Source organism: Lactuca sativa, chromosome 1 (genome assembly GCF_002870075.4).
Source record: "Lactuca sativa cultivar Salinas chromosome 1, Lsat_Salinas_v11, whole genome shotgun sequence".
Lineage (NCBI taxonomy): Eukaryota > Viridiplantae > Streptophyta > Magnoliopsida > Asterales > Asteraceae > Lactuca > Lactuca sativa.
Window position 1 is genome coordinate 47,385,509 of NC_056623.2, and position 22,106 is coordinate 47,407,614.

Here is a 22,106-nt window from a genome sequence, read left to right on the forward strand (position 1 = left end):
AAATTATTTAATCCATGCAATATGTACTTAACATATTCATTTACTATTTAGTAAAAGATAACTAGAACTCCTAAGAGCACAAAGCAAGCAACATTCGAGCATTGAGTAAACATAATCATGTTGGGTTTTAGGTAAAACAAATAAACTAGAAAAAAATTCCTAAGTTCACATGCAACCTACTTTGGATCTATGTTTTAACTATTGAACATATAACTTTGAATTGCAAACAAGAACCCTAGAGGAGAGAGGCTATTTTCGAAAATAACTAACTAGGGTTTAAGAGTTACATACCTTTCAATTGTTATAGTAAACAATTGATAATCCTCTTGAACTTGATCTTCTTGGAAGCCTAGTACCACAAATGTAATGCCTCTAATGGAATCACACCCAAGAACTAACAAGAAGGAAACTTGAAGGAGAGAGCGTAGGGTATGAAAAAATCAGCCTAGGGTTTCTTCCAAGGTAGGAGTGGCCGAATTTAGGAGCTGGGAGGCTCCTTATATAGTTGAGGGGTCTAGGGTTTTGGAAAAACCCTAATACCCCTTTGCTTGGGGCCTAAGCTAATCCAAAGGCCTTATCCAAAGCCCCTTGGACGAAATCCTTAGGGTTTCCCCTATAGATTTCGTCCACCTCCCTCCAAGGAGGTTCTAGAGCCTTCCAATCAACTATCTGATAATTGTAAACTAGTCCCCGCACTTTATAATTAATACTTTTAACCCAAAAATTAATTCTGATTAATTTTTGGCTAATTATTAATTAAACATTATGATTTCTAATCAATATATATTAACATATTAATAAATCATTTATATTAATTTATTAATCTTATAATAAATCAATATCTCCCATTTCATAATTTCCATGTCCGGTTGCTAGGTTTGAGGGCAACCCAAAAGGACTGTGTTGCTATCAATTCAAGTACATACCACTTATAGTTATAGGCTTAGACACCTAATCCAACAGTCTCCCACTTGGATAAGTCTGTAACTATAATTGCTAGTATGACTTCTAAATTTGACCAGCAAATTGTAGCTTCCAAAAGCTGCTGCCGAACTTTGACCCAATAAGTTATGTGTCCTAAGATAAGTGATAACATGACCCTTCGTTCTACTAGATATCCCTAGACATAAGACATGGCATACAATCAATCTCTTTGTCCAGAATCTATGTTTACCGATTTCTGATTTGTGATGATATAGGACTTCTAATCGAACACATCAATTTAGTCTTGGCTGGGCCCAACATAAAAGTCAACACCAAATCATCAAGGGGCCCACAGATATCACTTTTCCCATTAGGGCAAAAGGAACGAATAAACATTGACTCATATGCTTGTATCTTTTACTCATCAAACCATACATGACAATACGTTTTATAACACCAAGTTACTGATGCGTTTTCGTATCACCAATGTATAGCCGACTTGCAAATTACAACTCATATATCTCTGTTTCAAAATCATAGATATTATCGTCTCAGTATTACTCGTGATGAATTCCATGAAGTAATACTCTGAGCGTGGGTTTATCCAATACTCAAATCTCACTCTTTAAGTACTCATGGACATTGCAACAATTTTATTGCTATGTCTATCCTTAGACAATCTGCAATCCTATTCATGACAGTCTTAATTCACTACTTACTTCCAAAAAGTACGAGCGACTGTGGAGTTGGAACAATCATATTATTCGGGAAGTTAAACATGCAAAATATGAAACACAATAATAAACAATTGACAAAAGGCAGTAAATAATACTTTATTATTTAATCACCAAAAGTCAATTACATTTACATTGTAACAAGTTTCTGAACTAGATTAATCTAACCACTAAAACTAATATCATCTTTTAGCTCTATGCATCAAGCATGTTGAATAAGCTTAGCCCTACTCCGACCCTTTGTGAGGGGGTTTGATGGGTTATCTTCAGATGACACCTTCTTTACAACAAGATGGCCTTCTTCTACTCAATGCCTAATGAAATGGTACTTTCTGTCAATATGTGTGGTTTTACCATGGTCTCTGGGCTCCTTAGTTAAGGCAACCGCTCCCTCATTATCGCAGAACGGTTCCATAGGCTCCTGGATGGTTGGAACAACTCCGAGATCCCCAATGAAGTTCCTCAACCAAGCTGCTTCTTTAGATGCTTCACTCACTGCTATGTACTCTGATTCACAAGTAGAATCAGCCATCGTATCTTGCTTGGAACTTTTCCAAGTAACTGTTCCTCCATTCCGTAGAAATACCCAGCCAGATTGAGAACGGAAGTTATCTCTATCCGTTTGAAATTTGGCATCACTGTAACCATCCACTCTCAAAGTATCATTGCCACCAAGTACAAGGACCCAGTCCTTCGTTCTTCGCAAATACTTGAGTATGTTCTTTACTGCTATCCAATGAGCTCTACCTGGGTTTCCCTAATATCGACTGACCATGCTCAAAGCAAAGGCCACATCAGGGCGAGTACATGTCATAGCGTACATGATCGATCCGACAGCGGAAGCATAAGGTACACGACTCATGTCAGCTATTTCCTCATCCGTACTAGGGCATTGAGTCTTACTCAATTTTGTGTTGCTCTGGATAGGTAGCTCTCCCTTCTTGGAATTATCCATACTAAACCTCTTTAGTACCTTATCCAAGTATGTGCTCTGACCAAGTCCAATTAATCTCCTCTTTCTATCTCTCAATATCCTAATCCCAAGAATATAGGCAGCTTCTCCAAGGTCTTTCATGGCAAAACACTTTCCAAGCCAAGACTTGACTTCATTCAAGGTTGGAATGTCGTTACCAATGAGTAATATGTCATCGAAATATAACACTAGAAAAGTTACTATACTCCCACTAGCCTTGATATACACACAAAACTCATCTTCACTTCTATAGAAACCAAACTCTTTGACTTTCTCATGGAAGCAAAGATTCCAGCTACGAGATGCTTGTTTCAATCCATAAATGGATTTCTCAAGCTTAAACACTCTATTGGGAAACTTTGCATCAACAAAACCCTCTGGCTGATTCATGTAAACATCCTCAGCCAACTTCCCGTTAAGGAAAGCAGTCTTGACATCCATCTGCCAGATTTCATAGTCATGAAAGGCAGCTATGGCGAGCAATATCTTGATAGATTTAATCTTGGCTACTGGCGAGAAGGTTTCATCATATTCAACCCCCTGGGGTTTGTGTGAAACCTTTCACGACCAGTCTAGCCTTGAATGTGTGTACATTCCCATCCATGTCTGTCTTCTTCTTGAAGATCCATTTGCACCCAACTGTCTTACGACCCAGTGTATTATCAACCAAATTCCAAACTTAGTTGTCATACATGGACTTTATCTCGCTGTCCATTGCCTCTTTCCACTTGGAAGCCTCTGGGCCTGCCATTGCTTCCTTATAAGAGACCGGTTCATCTAAATTCATCAGTGTCCTATCAATGATGAATGTGTCACCGTCTGAAGTAATATGAAAACCATACAACTCAGGTGGCACACTCACCCTAGTGGATCTCCGAAGAGGTAATGATTTATCAACTGGTTCAACAGGAACTGTTTCCTCTGGTTGAGTGCTAGTGTCATCTAAGGTTCCTTCAGTAGTTGACTCTTGAATCTCTTCAAGGTCAATGGTACTCCCACTGTCCTCTTTGAATATGAGCTCTTTTTCTAGAAAGACTCCTCTTCGTGCTACAAAAACCACATTCTCACTAGATCTGTAGACCAAATATCCAAAAGACTGTTTTAGGTAACCAATGAAAACACATTTCTCACTTCTTGCTGCTAGCTTAACGTGAGTCTCTCGTCTTACGAAAGCTTCACAACCCCAGACTTTAATATGTGCCAACGAGGGAACTTTCCCTGTCCACATTTCGTGAGGTGTTTTGGCAACCTTCTTTGTTGGGACAAGATTGAGGATGTGGGCGGTTGTCTCTAAGGCATAGCCCCATAAATGAATTGGAAGTGGAGCACGAATCATCATAGAATGAACCATGTCTAACAAGGTTCGATTATGCCTCTCGGCCACACCATTTAACTGTGGTGTCCTAGGAGGAGTCAATTGTGAGACTATCCTACATTCCTTTAGATAGTCGTTGAACTCAATGCTAAGATACTCTCCGCCTCTATCGGATCTAAGTACCTTTATTTTCCTGCCTAATTGATTTTCGAACTCATGTTTAAACTCTTTGAACTTTTCAAATGTTTCTGACTTATGTTTGATTAAATATACATAACCATATCTACTATAATCATCAGTGAAAGTCACATAAAATCGATTAGCATCTCTTATGGTTGATCTGAAGGGTCCACAAACATCTATATGTATGAGGTCCAGAAAACCTTCACCTCTTTCACAAGACCCTATGAATGGTGATTTTGTCATCTTTCCCAAAAGACAAGATTCACACACATCATCTGATTTTAGGTCAAATATTAAACACACTATTTCCTAAGTTATCAACACAAGTCACTGTTTCATACACACCATCACAAGGTAAAGCTTCAAACATGAAAACACCATTCTTATAAATAGAAATTGAACCATTCAAATTATTAAAAGAATATTTAAAATCTTGTCTGAACAATGCATGAAATGAAATAATGTTTCTCGTCATCTCAGACGAATAGCAACAATTCAATAAATCTAATCTAACATCATTACTAAGCAAAAGTTGATAAACTCCGATCTTGGTCACTGGTGAAGACTTCTTGTTTCCCATGATCAAGTTTATCCTTCCTCGCTCTATCTCCTCACTTTCCTTTAGCCCCTGCAAATCAGAGCAGATGTGAAAACCACATCCTGTATCAAGGACCCATGAACGAGAAGATAATGAGTTATTAGAAGAAATAGTGTAAATACCTACCAAAGATGGCTTCACTTTGCCATCTTTGATATCCTGCAGATATTATGGGCATGTTCTCTTCCAATTCCCTTTTTGATTGCAATAAAAGCAAATAGCATCCTTTGGATCAGAAACATGGGGAATGGTAGCATTAGGCTTAGCCTTTGGGCCACCACTAGATGCCCCAACTTGGACTTTTCCCTTCCAGTTTTGCTTAAGAGGACCTTTCCTCTTTTCCCCTTTCCCTGTCCAATAGCTAAGACAGGAGCACTTGTAAGAGTGGAGGTTATACTTTTACCCTTCATCCCTGCTTCAGCAGTCTGCAACAAGTTGTGCAATTGGGCCAATGTCTGCTCAGTGTTGTTTAAATGGTAAGTTAGGATAAACTGACCATAACAATTGGGAAATGAGTTCAAGACCATGTCAATGGCCAATTCCTCATCAAAGTGAATGTTGAGCTTGACCAAACGCTCTATGTAGCGTTGCGTTCTTTGCACATGAGATACAACCGACTCCCCTTCTTTCATCTTGCAAGCCATGAGTGACTTGACTACTTCAAACTTTTCTTGACGAGCTCGCTTATGGTACTTTTCCATAAGGTCCTTTTTCATCTCAAAAGTCCAGTAGTCCTCATAGTACCTTTGCAGTTCTGGGGACATGGTTGCGACCATGATGCATGCCACTTTGGTAGCATCATCATAGTGCTTCTTGTAGGATGCATACTCTTCGGGAGTGGCTTTGGACTCATCAAGTTCTTTGAGCTCCTTTTCAAGGACATATTCTTTGTCCTCGAATCGAAGCGCCATCTTGATGTTACGCATCCAATCGTTATAGTTAGAGCCATCCATAACGACTTTGGAGCAAATGTTGAGTAAAGAGAAGTTGTGGCTGGAGGATGATGAAGCAGAAGTGTTTCCAGGAGTAGACATCTGAAAAGAAAGATAGTTTTAGTTAGATTTCAAGACACCTCAATATAATAACCCAAAGATATCATATCTAGGTTAGGATCCAACTATGAAGATTTACAACTTAGAAATGGGATGTCGAGATCCAAGTTTAAATTTCATAAAGGTAGGTGAATGACGATTCACCAATTCCACCATTAGTCAAAGTAAACGAAGTGAAATTCCTAATTCCTTTTGAAATACATTAAAACTATTCAATGGCATGTTTTAATCTAGGATTATGCTCTTCTATTTGTGACTAGGATACCGAGGATCACAAACTAGATGTGAATAACCATGCAAATGTGCTTGGTAACTGCATTGTCTTTATCATTAACTATTGATGTGCCAGTAAGACACACACATTCCATCAAAATGATAATTATGAGATACCCATTACTACTCTTTATTAGTGCCTATTAGTGTGCTGGTAATCCACTCACGCTCCACTAACAACCAATGTTCTAGTACTTTCTTTAATAACATTATACTTGTAATGAGATGTAGTTGTCCTATCAAATCCGTTCTGCTAACGACCCTCCATTAATCAAGGAAGCGGTGGGTGAGAGTGGACACCCATTCAACTACCATTTTATTAGGCAGTTTCCTTATACCCCCTTATAGATTAGCTTCGTGAATGAGGCATACTAGCGATTTGACTGACCATAATCTTATACATATATAATATTTAACTTTTAATTATAATATATAAGGTGTATTTTAAACTTTTAAAAACTTTAGGGTTTATATATAAATTTTGAAAATTAAGACATTAATTTTAAATTTAAAATAAACCAAATAACTAGATTTAATATTTATCTATTAATTAACTTTTAATTAATTAATTAAATCTTGTAATGATTATCTAATTAAATTAAACAATTAATTTAATCCTAATCCAAATCCTTCTAGATTTCGAAAATTAGGGAATAGGATAATTTCCTTATTTTTCTCAATTATCCAATAAGGCAACTATTATCCAAAACAAAGAACCCCTAAAAGGGACTAGCAAATTTCGAAATTTTAAGGGAGGAGGCTAGGGTTTCCAAAACCATAACCCTAATTTTGATTAGGGTTCACGGAGGCTAGGGTTTTTCGAAAACCCTATGAACCAAAACCCTAAAATTTAAAATCTTGGCCTTTAGGGTTTAATAGCTATAAACCCTAGTTTGCAATTCAACTATTATAGCTATTCAATTTAAACAAAACCAATCACTTTGATATCACTGTTGGGTTTTAGGTAAAACAAATAAACTAGAAAACAATTCCTAAGTTCACATGCAACCTACTTTGGATCTATGTTTTAACTATTGAACATATAACTTTGAATTGCAAACAAGAACCCTAGAGGAGAGAGAGGCTATTTTTGAAAATAACTAACTAGGGTTTAAGAGTTACATACCTTTCAATTGTTATAGTAAACAATTGATAATCCTCTTGAACTTGATCTTCTTGGAAGCCTAGCACCACAAACGTAATGCCTCTAATGGAATCACACCCAAGAACTAGCAAGAAGGAAACTTGAAGGAGAGAGGGTAGGGTATGCGAAAACCGGCCTAGGGTTTCTTCCAAGGTAGGAGTGGCCGAATTTAGGAGCTGGGAGGCTCCTTATATAGCTGAGTGATCTAGGGTTTTGGGAAAACCCTAATACTCCTTTGCTTGGGGCCTAAGCTAATCCAAAGGCCTTATCTAAAGCCCCTTGGACGAAATCCTTAGGGTTTCCCCTATATATTTTGTCCACCTCCCTCCAAGGAGGTTCTGGAGCCTTCCACTCAACTATCTGATAATTGCAAACTAGTCCCTGCACTTTATAATTAATACTTTTAACCCCAAAATTAATTCTGATTAATTTCTGACTAACTATTAATTAAACATTATGATTTCTAATCAATATATATTAACATATTAATAAATCATTTATATTAATTTATTAATCTTATAATAAATCAATATCTCTCCTTTCATAATTTCCTTGTCCGATTGCTAGGTTTGAGGGCAACCCAAAAGGACTGTGCTGCTATCAGTTCAAGTACATATCAATTATAGTTATGGGCTTATACACCTAATCCAACAAATCAAGCATATCACATTCAGGCCATCACTGACTAATCTGTACTAGCATGCGTTTCATAAAGATGCGATACACATAGGAGGCACATAAGGCATCCTCCCAAGATCCTTAGTCCTAAACTAGCAAGCAATTCTCATAAAGTTGATACACATATAATAGGCACATAAGGCATCCTTCCTAGATCCTTAGTCCTAATCTAGCATGTAGTTCTCATAAACATATCATAACATAAACTTGTATGGGTAATTTGGGAGTACTTACTTGAGCTCGGCTGATTGCATGCACCACACCTTTTTTCTCTTTTCAAAGTTCTTTTGTCTTTTCAAAAAAAATTTGTAAAAATGATTTTCTTTTGAAAATTTTCATACCAATTCCTTGGTTTGAGTTCAAACACACCCGAGAGTGTGCCCGAATCCCTCAAACCAAGGCTCTGATACCAACTTGAAACATCCCAAAAATATAGACCAAAATTTTTCGTTTTAAATCAATAATAAAAACCATCGATAATATCCATCACATAAAAATCAAGGTCATGTATCTCAAAAACAACATCAATTATGTCAAAGTATTAAAATCATGTATCATAAGTCAGAGTGAATCCTCCTAGGCTAAAAACATATGTGTATGCCATGCAGTCATCCCAAGCTCTTCCCCTTACTAGCGGAAGTACCTGAAACCAAAATTGAAAACTGTAAGCACAAAGCTTAGAGAGTCTCCCCAACTACCACATACCATACACATAACACATAAACATATCTTGAGCCCCGCCCTTGCTACATCGAGTCAAGCTCGGCATCAGCTTTCCTGGCATCAGGCCCCGCCCGACATCGAACCCTATTCAGCATCGGGTCCCACCCGACATCAAGCAAATCTCATAATACATAGGAGCATAATCAGTAATACACATAAACCTAAGAACATAACATTAACACTTAAACATACCTTGGGCCCTGCCCAACATCGGACCGTAATCCAATAACATACTAACATTCCTCGGGACCGCCCCGACATCAGATCGAAATCCGAAAAACATATAAACCTACATCGCCCCCCCCCCCCTGGACATCGGATCATAGTCCGAAATTACTACTAGCTAAACGGGTCGGCCTTGGTGCCTTAGACCCGATCCTATTAGAGGAAACTCACCTCGAATGCTAGCTGTGAAATCTCGTGTGAGGAATCTCTGACGGCTGCTCCAACGACTCCCCGACTATCAATTTCACAATGATACTTAGTCAAAATCTGATAATCCTTCTTATGGTAAAATGACCATTTTACCCCTGGTCAAAGTCAACATCATGGTCAAAGTCAAAGTTAAGTTCAACTCCCAGCCAACCCAACTCGTCGAGTTATTTCCCAACTCGACGAGTTACTATACTACTCAGACTCGTGGTCAACCGAGTCAACTCGTCGAGTCCCTTCACAGACTCATCGAGTTCTACCTGGCATACAATCGGGAGAACCCAACTTCAACTCGTCGAGTTCCTTACTGGACTCGCCGAGTTCTCCTGTATGTTTGGCTATCTTAACGGATTAAGCCCCTACACTTCAGATTCAAGCTTCATACTTCACATAAACCCTGGAAATGTCCTTTTAAGGGTAAATTTTTTGACTTTACCCCTTAATACCACTTCTTAAAGGGTTTAGCTCAAACCCTAATTCCTTGGGACTCAGAACTTGGTCCTTAAGCCCTCCATACACCAAACTAAAGCTTACAACCTCAGATCTAAACCCCTAATACTACTTGGGCATGTAAACTTCCCACCTTTTTCCCCACATACATGGCCTTTTGGGCTAAAAAGGCCAATATGATACTCTATGGCTTGCATGGTGGCTACAATGGCATAAAGTTTGCACCTTTATGTCATAATAACCCCTCTAGGTCCTAGATCTAGAAGATTATCCACTTGGGTCGTCTATTCTCCAAAGGTTATCTTTCTTGGGCCAAATCCTTCATAAAAGGGGAAGGAAGAGATCTAATGAACTAGAGGTCAAGATAGAAACTTGATTACTAGAAAATGTAGCCAAAGAAGTGTAGTTTCTGGATCTACTCTCTTCCTTTTGAGCCTTCTAACTTTTTCTTCTTCTTCAAGCTTCAAGAAGACAAAAGATTGCTTATAAATGGTTCACACACTCACAAGATGCTCTAAGGTTTCGTGGATTAGGGTTTGGGACAAGGAGGCTGTAAATGAGGCTAAGGGGTGGGGGTTAAGGAGCTTAAATAGGGTGCAAAACCCTGAAATTAGGGTTTCATTCTGGTCGATCTACTCGCTGAGTCGATGGCTCTTGACTCGTCGAGTAGATAGCTTAAACCCCGCGCATAATTTGCCTTCTACTCGACGAGTTAGGGTCACCAACTCGTCGAGTCTCTCTCTTAAAATGAATAAATAAATAAGTTAAATACATACCAGGAACCAGGCATTACATAATTACTAAACATTAAAAACTTGAATCGATATATAGTTAAAAAAAAATGAAATGATCTAAAATACTACTCTTCAAAATGATTTGATCCAAAATTTTATTATCTAAAAATAAAATAACCTGAAAATAATATGATGTTTAATATTTTTATTATTCAAAACTTTTATAATTGTTAAACATTAAAAACTCGAACCAATATTTAGTTCAAAAAAATAAAAAAATAAAAAAACACTATTAATATCAAATATATAGTAAAAAAAACATTAAAAAAATAAAAATAATAAAAAAATAACAAAAAAGTGAAAACCGAATACATACATCTACTTTTAAAAAATATTAAAAAATTTGTTAAAAAAATCAGAAAGACAAAAAGAACGTAAGAACCTATTAAAGATTTACTAAAAATATTAAAAAAATAAATAAAAAGTTGTATACAAATGATAATAATATTAAAAAAAACAAGAATAACACAAAAACATGATCATTATACGATCATTATATGTGATAATTTGTAAAAAAATTAATAAAGATGATAAAAATATTAGTAAACTTTTTATAACTTGATTTATATATTTGTATAACTCGAAGTTCAATAAATAAGAATATATATATATATATATATATATATATATATATATATATATATATATATATATATATATATATATATATATATATATATATATATATATATATATAATCTCTAATAAATGAAGGTTTTTTTTGTCACTTGTCATATTGTCATTACAATTGTCAAATGTCATTTTATGGTTATTTTGAATTTTTTTCCATATGTTATTTTATGAGTTTTTCTATTTTATTAAATTTCACATAATATTTTGATATAATAATTGTAATAAATAGATATCAATTTCATTAACGAACTTACCTTTTTAATTTTAAAATTTTTCAAAATTAAAGTTTATTAATTTCTTTTATTTATTTAAATTTAAAAAAGAAAAAAGATTTTTATGATAATAATTCATTATTTTTCTTATAAATTTAAAGTTGTCAAATATTTTTCTTACGAAAACGCGAAAACAAATTTTATCTTATAAAAATTAAACACATGTACTATAAAAAATAAATTTATTACCAATAAATTAAAGATAATAAGTTTATATTGAATTGTGTTATGATAATATAGATTTTAAAACATTTTTAATAATTATTTTTTTTTCATGTCCTTAACCATTTTTAAATTCACGTTTTCATAATAAAAATGTCAAAAATCATACTTCGCTAATATGACACAATTTCTCATCTATTATCGATTATCATCATGTATTTCAAAGTTTGGATGAATTATTGTCCTAAAATATAATGTTGAGATGGCACAATCTCATAGGTTTTTCTTGTTGTCTTGTTTTCATAAATTATTTGTATTTTCGTATGAACCTCCCATATATATATATATATATATATATATATATATATATATATATATATATATATATATATATATATATATATATATATATATATATATATATATATATATATATATATATATATATATATATATATATATATATATATATATATATATATATATATAACTTGATTAATAAATATGATCTCTAATATTATAATATAATAATATTAAAAGTTACTTGTCTTGAATTTAATATCTACGGTGGGATGTTCAGTTTTAATTGGTCAAATACTCATATTATATTAAATGGGCCAAATGCTTCCAAGCCATGGACGCACGAAAGGCTAGCCCACATTTCGGCGGCGCAGTTTAAGTGCCCACGTTGGTTGGGATGGTCCATTGTCCATATTTGGTTAATGCTTTTGTCAAATTTATCCTTAATAAAACGATTGGTAAAAACAGTCGTCATCGAATAATATATATATATATATATAGGGAGTGGTTTAAATGAGAAGCAAAAAATGTTAAAAACCGTAAAAACCTCTAACTTTAGATGTTTATAAAGGGTTTAGGATAACCCTAAACCCTAAAACCCTAAACCCTAAACCCTAACCCCTAACCTCTAAACCTTAAACCCTTTATAAACACCCTAAACCCTAAACCCTTTATAAACACCATAAACCCTAAACCCTAAACCCTTTATAAACATCTAAAATTAGAGGTTTTTACGGTTCTTAACTTTTTTTGGTTCTCATTTGAACCTTTACATATATATATATATATATATATATATATATATATATATATATATATATATATATATATATATATATATATATATATATATATATATATATATATATTCATGTTGTGAATTTTCGAAGATTCACATTGTGATTTTGACGTAAAAAAAAATCGAATTTTATATCATTGGAAAAAGGATAAAAAGTTATGAATTTCTGTATTTTTAGTTTTTTTTTTTTTTTGATAAAAAATAAGTTTTAAAAGTTGAAAAAAAGATTGGTTTCTTGATTAATTATGGTTCTCTATTGACCCTATATATATATATATATATATATATATATATATATATATATATATATATATATATATATATATATATATATATATATATATATATATATATATTATTTCTTAGTCGACAACAATTTACATAAATATTAATTCTAACACACTTCCACACAAGTTGTTAGAAAAAAAAAATTAGTTATTCCAATATACATACAAAATTGTATACAAATTCAAAAATTACAAAAATGTTATGGGTCTTACTGGTCATATCTAACTATTGCATGTACCAACAATGATCAAAATTACACGTAGGGTCGGCCCATGGGCCTGGGCAAGCTGGACGACCGCCCCGGGCCCCCAAATATGAAAGGGTCCCAATTTTATATTTTTTATATTAAGTATATAGCAGTAGCCCATTAGTTTTAAGTTTATACGATCGGTTATTGAAGCTCGATCCTCTTATCAGGTGCCAACCCAAAAAGGAAGCGGAGGAATGAGCAATCGCGAATGGCGTGCGAGAGAGGAGTGATGTCCGACTTCCAAGGCAAATTTCCATGGAAAATCCAAACGTTTTCTTCAAATTCGATAAGGTAAGCAATGGTGAGAACTCAAATTTTTCTATTTCTTATTCAATTTCAGATGAATCGATCTCGATCTCTGATTTCTTCTCCCATTCTCCATATTTTATGATTTCTGATTTAGGGTATCTGATTGTCAAATCGCCATTCAACATTTGATTATTGCTTCTTGGTTTTAGTTTTCGTGATTCCTGATTATTACCCTTCTTTCAATTTCCAAGTTTCATTTTTTCTGGAAAGATTGGAATAGCACCAAACCACTGAGATTCTGAGAATTGCTAGTCACAGACGAAGTCACATTAGCATCTGAGACTCTGAGTACTCCCACCGAAATCGCTGATTGTGAATTTGTAATTTGTGAAATTTCTTATGTTTCTGTAAGTTATACTTTTCTAGCCTTGAATTGAAATTTCTTATTTTCTGTGAATTTGTGATATACTGATATTCTACTCTTTTATGAATCTTTTTTTATCTTTAGAATTTTATGTTGTGTAGAATTTGAGAATCCAACTTATCCAAATCCAAGTTTATGACCGTCTGATTAATTGATTGTGAATCCTTGTAACTCTTATTGTAAGTGGTCTCTCGATTTATTTAGAGTTAATTTGTTATTCATTTGTTTAATTCCAGTTTTTTAATGTAAGAATGTTCATCATTTTAATTCGATTTCCTTTTTTTTAATTTCAGAATTTTCTGCTGTGACTGTTGAGCTTTCTCAGTTGTCATTTGGCAAATGCTTAGAAGTTATTTACAGGCTCATAGCATCGGCATCCCAGGCAACCAACAATAGGAGGTACAAAAGAACTCTTTTTTTTATTTGTTATTTTGTTTGTTGCTTGTTATCTGTTTGGTGATTGTCTTTTATCACTTTGCATCTAAAAAAGCTCATGAATGTAAATTTCTTTAGTTTTTCTTTGTTATGTTTATGTATTAGGGTTCAGGCCTTTTTATTTTGTTGTTTTGTATTAATAGATGCTAGGTTGTTTGGCTTCCGGGGCCTGTCCCGAAGTCTTTTCTTTCTATAGGTGGGGAGTCCCCAGCCTTCAATTGTATTATTTTTATAGATAATAAAAATTTCCGGAGGTGCCGCCCTCTAATAAAAAAAAGGCCCCGATTTTTTTTTTTTTTGCCCTGGGCCCCAAATTGTCTAGGACCGTACGAGAGATTGCTTACTTCATATTAGGTGGGGAGTCCCCAGCCTTCAATTGTATTATTTTTATAGATAATAAAAATTTCCGGAGGTGCCGCCCTCTAATAAAAAAAAAGGCCCCGATTTTTTTTTTTTGCCCTGGGCCCCAAATTGTCTAGGACCGTACGAGAGATTGCTTACTTCATATTGGTTGAGACTTGGGATGTCTAGTAACACGATATATGCATATAAATTCGGAACTACCTTACGACTTAGGTTTCAAACTCATCCCCACTAAACAAACATGTTTATAGGGCTTCCAGGAACAAATTTTTCTTAGTTTGTTAACACCTTTTCATTTAAGAGAAATTAAATATCATTGTATTTTTTATTCCTACAAATTCTCTTACCCAATTAAATAGTTACATATATAATATTTAATGCTCATTTAATGATATTTTAATATACTAATATGACACATGTCATCATCTAATCGAACTAAAACAGTAAAAAAGATTCACATTGCAAATCCAGATCATCAAAATTTATAGATAAAAAAGTAAAAACAATCCTCATCTCCAATTGTCGAAGCCTCATCACTATCATCTACCAAAAATAATTCAAATCCCCAACCTTACAAGTAAAGCTGGATAAGCTCATCACTGACAACAGAAGGTGTCAAAACACCCAAATCTGTAAAAAGCAGTGTCAAATATTGAGGTGGTGTGTAATCCCTAGCAGATGTTTCAACCTCAACTTTTGATGGAATTGGTACCCCAAAATCAACTGCCCTTAATGCAGGTACCATGTCCTTCTGATCCAATGGATACAAACGAGCAAACTGCAAAGTTTTCAACAAATCAATAAATAGATTACTAATTTCATAATTTATATCATTTCTTTTCAACTTTAAACAAACCTTGTAACTTTCAGCAGCAACATACACAGGCTTATCCATGCTTTTAGCCACCAATGCAATCTGATACGTCCCCATCATGTTAATTATACCTCCACTTTCAACAACTCCATCTGCTCCCACAATCACCATGTCAACTTCATCCATACTGTATGCTACAGCTGAATCAATTAAGAGCTTCACAGGAACATCAAGCTTTGCCAGCTCATTTGAAAATCTTAACCCTGTTCTATCTGGTCGCCCCTCTGTTTTCAGATCATATAAGTTTATATTTCCTGAATGGGAGTTTATAATTTGAAGAATTCAAAGTTTGAATACATACCTGTGCAGAGAACTCGAAAGACTTTCTTGCTTTGTGCTGCGGTTTTCAAGATTTCAAGAACAACTCTAGAGAAACCATGTACCAGGATTGTACAGCCATTAAAGATAAAATCTTGACCTAGCATTGCAATGATTTTTCGAGCCTGTGTGAATGTGAATCTTGGTTAAAGCTTAAAAGCTTTTCTGGGTGTCATTGATTATAACAAAAGATTACATACCTTATAAGAAATCTCCCCAAATTTCAATGCGCGTTCAAGAAATCGAGACTTGGCTGCATTGAAGTCTTCATATTCAACAGCTGAAGTTCTAGTTACGTAGCGCATAAAAAGATCACAACCTGCTGTTAATGAGATGGAAGTTGTGTCCCATGACTGAAAATGTAGAACATGTTTTTAAGTTTTTGTCAAAAATAAAGAAGCCACAGGTGATCTTGAATCACGAGTGAAATTTTGAAGCACATTGTTATTGAAATTTACAGTTCAATTGACAACATGGCAACTGATTGTATTGATTTCTATCAAACGAATTCAACTACACAGCAAAGCTCTGTAATATAATTGAACGTTTCTGAAAGAGAGTGAAAAAGAAACACATGCCTTGAGAGAATCCGACGCTGTCTTGAGTTCTCTTTGGAGTTCCATCATGGTGGTGGCCTCACTAGACCTAATAACAGAAGCCAAAGCCCTAATAGCCGCCACCGCTTCCGCCAAATCAGGCTGTTTCCTCCAGTTATTAAACTCATCGATGACGCTGAACGGCTTTTCGGGGCTGCTGGAGTTAAGTGCAGTATCAGGATCAGATGGCAGTGTATCTTGGTCATGGCCAACGGCGGCTTGAGCCTGAGCGAGCCAATCGCTTGTAACGACTGCGTGGTGAGCCGCTCTTGTCTGGTAGTAAGCGGATATGTTGTTGACAGGGATAGGGTTAGGGTTGTTGAGGGTGTCGGCCATGGAGGATGAAGGCGGAGAGATAATACGGCTTTCGGCCTTGGGAACGGAATCGTCTTGAAGAAGATTGTCGTTCCTGTCGAGAATGAAGGAAGCAGATCTCCACCACATTTATTTTGTTTGATTTGGGGGTTGTGGTGGGTATATTAAAAGCTCTCACAGTGTCTTGCAAAAGGCAAAGAATCAAATCGGCGGAAAGCGTAACTCCAACTACGGCATTAGCAGCAAATTCCGGTGGGATTATGACCGACTAATTGCTGTGTTGTTGTCTATTAATCAATGCGTCGTGGCTTCCCTCGGAGTCGGAGGCAAAGGTTCATCAAAATTGGATTAATCGGGTGTTATACAACAATTTGTTTTTAAAGAGATGATTTGTATACAATAATTTTTATTTAAAGAGATAATTTGAACAGATGATTTGTATACAACAATTTTTAAAAAGATGATTTGTACATAATAATTTTTTTCTCCATACACAATAATTGATGTCTTAAAATATTGTACTCTATAATATATAAATTGTTTTGTATGGCAAAAAATTATTGTATACGAATCACTTTCCATATTTTTGTACTACTCATGACTAGGGAAAAAGGGTCTAAACTCAACCTGAATGGAGCCTGACCCGGAAACCTGAATTCAAGGATTCGTAGACCCAGGAACCGCCGGTATATATAAACCGGTTCATATCCGGATAAAATAGGTATAGAGCAAATTGGAACAGGATTTTGGTACATAGAACCAGTTCCAACTTTTAGACCCGAAAAACCTAGAATTTTGAATTAATAAGTATAACATTGGTGTTCCCAAGTTGTATATTCAACTAAACAACTATAACGTTCATATTACTAATTCAAGGATTCTTATCTAATTCTCTCTACCTAATCTTGATTTTTCGAATTCCGATAAATAAAAAAACAATTAAATTCGATCGGATTTAACTAGTTTTATATTTTTTTTTTGGATCAGAATTCTCAAAATTTGAATTAGGTTTTTTTTTCGAATTCTAGTTCGAAAATTATTGGATTTCATATACAAACAAATTTATATGCATATAAGGGTTTTCAGATTTTGTACGGAAAAGAATAGGAATGTTTCGGATAGAAATTTGGTTCCATTTTTTCATAGTATCCGATTTAAATCCGGAGGATCAAATTATTTATTTTTATTAAATGATTAATATTAATATTAAAGTATACAACTTATTTGTTTTTTTAACATGACTTATCAAATATCAGTTTAAAACAGCCTCTTTTACTTTTTCTTGTAGTTTTATTTTTATTGTTAATATTTGAAAATAACTTGGAACTAGAACACCCCTAGTGTTTAATAAGGCCCAGTCCAAGTCAAAATTGGGTAAAGATGAATTGTAATATATTTTTGTTTTGTGAATAAGGCCTTGTCGGCGTGGTTTATTAAAATTTGTATTTTTGAGTCCAAAATTAAAAATCAAGCCCAACGATCTCTCTGTAATTTCAAAAAAAATTGCATTCGGCTATTATGCAAGATGCTATCCATTCTCTTCCATTCCATCATGTGCCCTTATATGAGGTCATTTCTCATTTGTGTTCTTTTCTTGTTATCTCTTCTTCTTAACACGTTTGCTGCCATATCAGCTACAATTATAGCTCTCAACATGTTATGATATAAAAATACCAATTTGCCCTTAACGTGATACGAAATAAAGACCAATATAATGTCGACTGTCATATTTACCCGACCAATTGTTATTTTTTTTTTTCAATCATTAAAGGTTCAATTATGTTTCGGTCTTCAAAAAACTCAAAAGCTAGCAATATATTAAATTTTAAAGTGAACATAAAGTAAATAAATAAGATGACTAATTAAGCATCAATCAACAACGAATCTAGAATAAAAATGCATGTGGTTCATAATTAAGTGAGACTGAAAATATTAAAGATTCAACAATACATGTAGCATGTCGTGTCGGATCGAACCAATAAAAAACGGTCGGTTTGCAAATAGACTAGTTTAACCGGACCAGTTGAACAACTTAAAAACCAATATAAGCCACCATATATGACCCTTAAAATCGGATTTTACCACAAAAAAAAAAAAAAAAAAAAAAAAAAAAAAAAAAAAAACTTTCCACAAACTATCTTTTTACTTTTTACACCAACCATTTTCTACTACTAACAATGTGGAAGGAGTTGTATTATTTTTCAAATCTTCTTATAACTTTTCACAATTATTTTTATAATATCAAACAATTATATTTCATTTTTTATCTCTAATAATCTAATGTAGGATGAGTTTTAATAATATTAATCATTTGCTTTATAAATTTAAGTATAAGTTATCCAAATTTTTATTTATTTATTTGTTCCTTATTTTTTTCTAATAGTATAAGGTATGTCGTATTTTTTATTCAAGATAGGTCTTTAATCTTTTATTATATAGATAATTAAATACTATATAAATTTTAAAAATTAAGTGGGTTCTATGATAAGCCTTGGGTCTGCATAGCTACACCTGGCATTAGGGGTGTCAAAAAACCCGAACCCGATTAACCCGATCCGACCCTAACCCGAATAAGTTTATTAGGGTCGGGTTCAATAGGGTTAGAATTTTAAATCGGGTTATTCCGGTTAACCCGACAAACCCGATTTGTAGTTAGGGTCGCCCGATTTGTAGTTAGGGTCGGGTTTAGGGTTGATTTTTACAAAAAAAAATCGGGTTTCGGGTCAACCCGAATAACCCGGTTAGTAATTCACAACCTTTACATATTCCACCGTTCTCTGCTTTAACAGTACAAAAAGACTACAAACCCTTTGAAAATGTAAATTTTTGTGACTCTAGAAGCATACGAGGGTCAAGTAACTCCCATTGGTGAAGTTGAAGTCCAAAAAGATATAAAATCTCAAAAGTACTGGAGCAGCTGAGAAAGTAAAGATTTTATTTGATGGTTATTTCTACTTTAAACTAACTATAAACATGAATAGACTACATGATGTTGATCGTTAACTAGAGATTAAAAGTTCATATATTTAATATTTATAATGGAAAAACTCTTTTAGGTATTGTGGCATGCATGCTTTCTCATATGTTGTAATAACCATAAGGTCCATGATCTTCTATTTTTAATTTATTTCAATTTGTATGCATTCTTGATGTTAAGAAAAGAGTAAAAAAAATGGTTTGAGTTTATATCAGATTGCACTCTTGAAAAAACCATATATATTATGTTTAAATTAAGTGTTTAGTCTATTAACCCGACTAACCCGGCTAACCCGACCCTATTAACCCGAACCTGACCAACCCATACCTTAATAGGGTCGGGTGTCGGGTTAAATTATTTTTTGTGAAAACCCGACTAACCCGATCCGATTAACCCGAAACCCGATCGGGTTGACCCAATTACCAACCCTACTTGGCATCAACCAAAATTTTACGAGGATCAAAAATCTAGTTTTTATTAATTACAAATGGTCTTTTAAATTTCTAGTCTTTATACTTATAAAGCTAGCATTTTTTTTTTGAATCTCATGCATTTGAAACCCTATTTTTTAACTTCCTCAAACCACATTCATTTGAAAACCCCTTTTTGAACTAATGCAACTCAAAAGTTTTCTTAATTATCATTTAACACTCAAAAGTTTATAACTTATATTATGTTTAATTAGCATTTAGTGAAAAGTTTACTATAAAAAGGTCAATATTTTGTGTCTTTTGTGTTATATAAAATCTTACATGTAAGAAGGATTTGAAGATATTGTGATTCAAAAGTTTTCATGTAGTTGAAGCATTCACGATCCAAATATGATTATTTAAAGAAATGAGTTATATCGTATCGATGGTAATTGTAATATGATTTTTTCTTTCAACAAAACAAATGAAGCTTTTCTATTCTTTTTTTATATTCAGTTTCTCATTTAATCTTTATATGTGATTTGTGTGTATTACTCAATCTTGAATGTGACTCTCCAAACATCAATGTTTTGCTTGGAATATCTTTCTGATTCTTTTTTTTTTTCAAGAAAAATATTTAGATTGTAGGTTAGTGAAGAATTGTCATCAAGTTTCTATGGTTGAATGGTGTTAAATGAAGAAAGAAGATTCATAATGGATTTGAAGATATTGTGATTCAAAAGTTTTCATGTAGTTGAAGCATTCACGATCCAAATATGATGATTTGAAGAAATGAGTTATGTCTATCCAAATATGATGATTTGAAGAAATTGGTTATGCCGCATCGATGGTAATTGTAATATGATTTTTTCTTTCAACCAAAACAAATGAAGCTTTTATATTATTTCTTTATATTCAATTTCTCATTTAATCTTTATATGTGATTTGTGTGTATTACTCAATCTTGAATGTGACTCTCCAAACATCAATGTTTTGCTTGGAATATCTTTCTGATTCTTCTTTTTCAAGAAAAATATTTTGATTGCAGGTTAGTGAAGAATTGTCATCAAGTTTCTATGGTTGAATGGTGTTAAATGAAGAAAGAAGATTCATAAAATGGATATTGGTTTTTTTTGTTTGAGCAAAGTTGATGAATGTTAGTTTTTTCTTTTGATTTAAATGTATGTTTATGTAACATCTTTATTTATATATTCAATCACCCAATGCTCTTATTTATTTGATTGTAGTTTTTCTATTTTGATTATGTTTATTTTCTATTATTTTTTTGTTGGGTTATCCTACACAACATATTTAAAAGATAACATAATTTTGAACATTTGATATATAATTATAATAGACTTATCATGGTATGTTCTTCATATGAAAGTAATTTATCCATATTACTACGACAAAAATTACATATGACATTTACGAAAATATATATATTATATGTGATTTGTTTAACATGTATATGCATCTATGTATGTTATAAATTTATAATTAAATATCTTTATGTTTAATAATTGAAGGGATTAAAATGATGTATCAAAACCAATTATTTAGACGAATATAATAATAATAATAATAATAATAATAATAATAATAATAATAATAATAATAATAATAATAATAATAATAAATTTACATTTCCAAATACCCCATTCATTTGAAACTCACACTATAACTCAAGAGTTTTCTAATTTATGTATATTTATTAGTTACAACTCAAGAGTTTTTAACTTATGATTATTAATTAGTAATCACTAATAACTTTTTATTTTCCTTTATTTTATAAAGTTGTAAAGTTTTGCTCATTAAAAACATTAATGTATTTGAAGAGATTTGTGATTTAAATATGAAGAGTTAATATAAATGTTATAATAGATGTTTTTATGTTATTAAAAGTTATAGTGTTTATTTTTCATATTTTTTTATTATTCGTTGTATATATACATATTTTTTAATACAAATGTTATAATAGATGTTTTTTCAATTTTTATGTTACTAAAAGTTGCAGTTCATATTTTTGTTCATACATTTTCTTACCCGTTATATTATAATTCATTTGATATATAATTTACACAATTTTAAACAGTTTATAAAATTATCAAAAAACTGTATATATCACAATGACTTAAAATTAAACTATAATGTTTAGTAAAACTAAT

The 22,106-nt window shown here is 33.1% G+C and overlaps 1 protein-coding gene across 1 annotated transcript; it reads right to left on the reverse strand.

Moving 5' to 3' along the window:
- Positions 1 to 14,907: 14,907 nt before the first annotated feature.
- On the reverse strand, positions 14,908 to 16,878 carry LOC111882589 (uncharacterized). The gene is made up of 5 exons (XM_023878963.3): positions 16,219 to 16,878; positions 15,841 to 15,993; positions 15,624 to 15,765; positions 15,305 to 15,546; positions 14,908 to 15,226 (listed from the first exon to the last, which is right to left on the reverse strand). Exons 1-5 carry the CDS (start codon positions 16,678 to 16,680, stop codon positions 15,020 to 15,022), a joined length of 1,206 nt encoding a protein of 401 aa, XP_023734731.1. The 5' UTR covers positions 16,681 to 16,878; the 3' UTR covers positions 14,908 to 15,019.
- Positions 16,879 to 22,106: the final 5,228 nt, after the last annotated feature.

Excerpts from the sequence above, each read along its gene's own strand:
- LOC111882589 (XM_023878963.3), bottom strand. The coding sequence starts at position 16,680 with ATGTGGTGGAGATCTGCTTCCTTCATTCTCGACAGGAACGACAATCTT. Across the intron at positions 15,994-16,218 it reads CAGCGTCGGATTCTCTCAAG|TCATGGGACACAACTTCCAT; the intron begins GCATGTGTTTCT and ends CTACATTTTCAG. Across the intron at positions 15,227-15,304 it reads TTGCTGCTGAAAGTTACAAG|TTTGCTCGTTTGTATCCATT; the intron begins GTTTGTTTAAAG and ends AAAACTTTGCAG.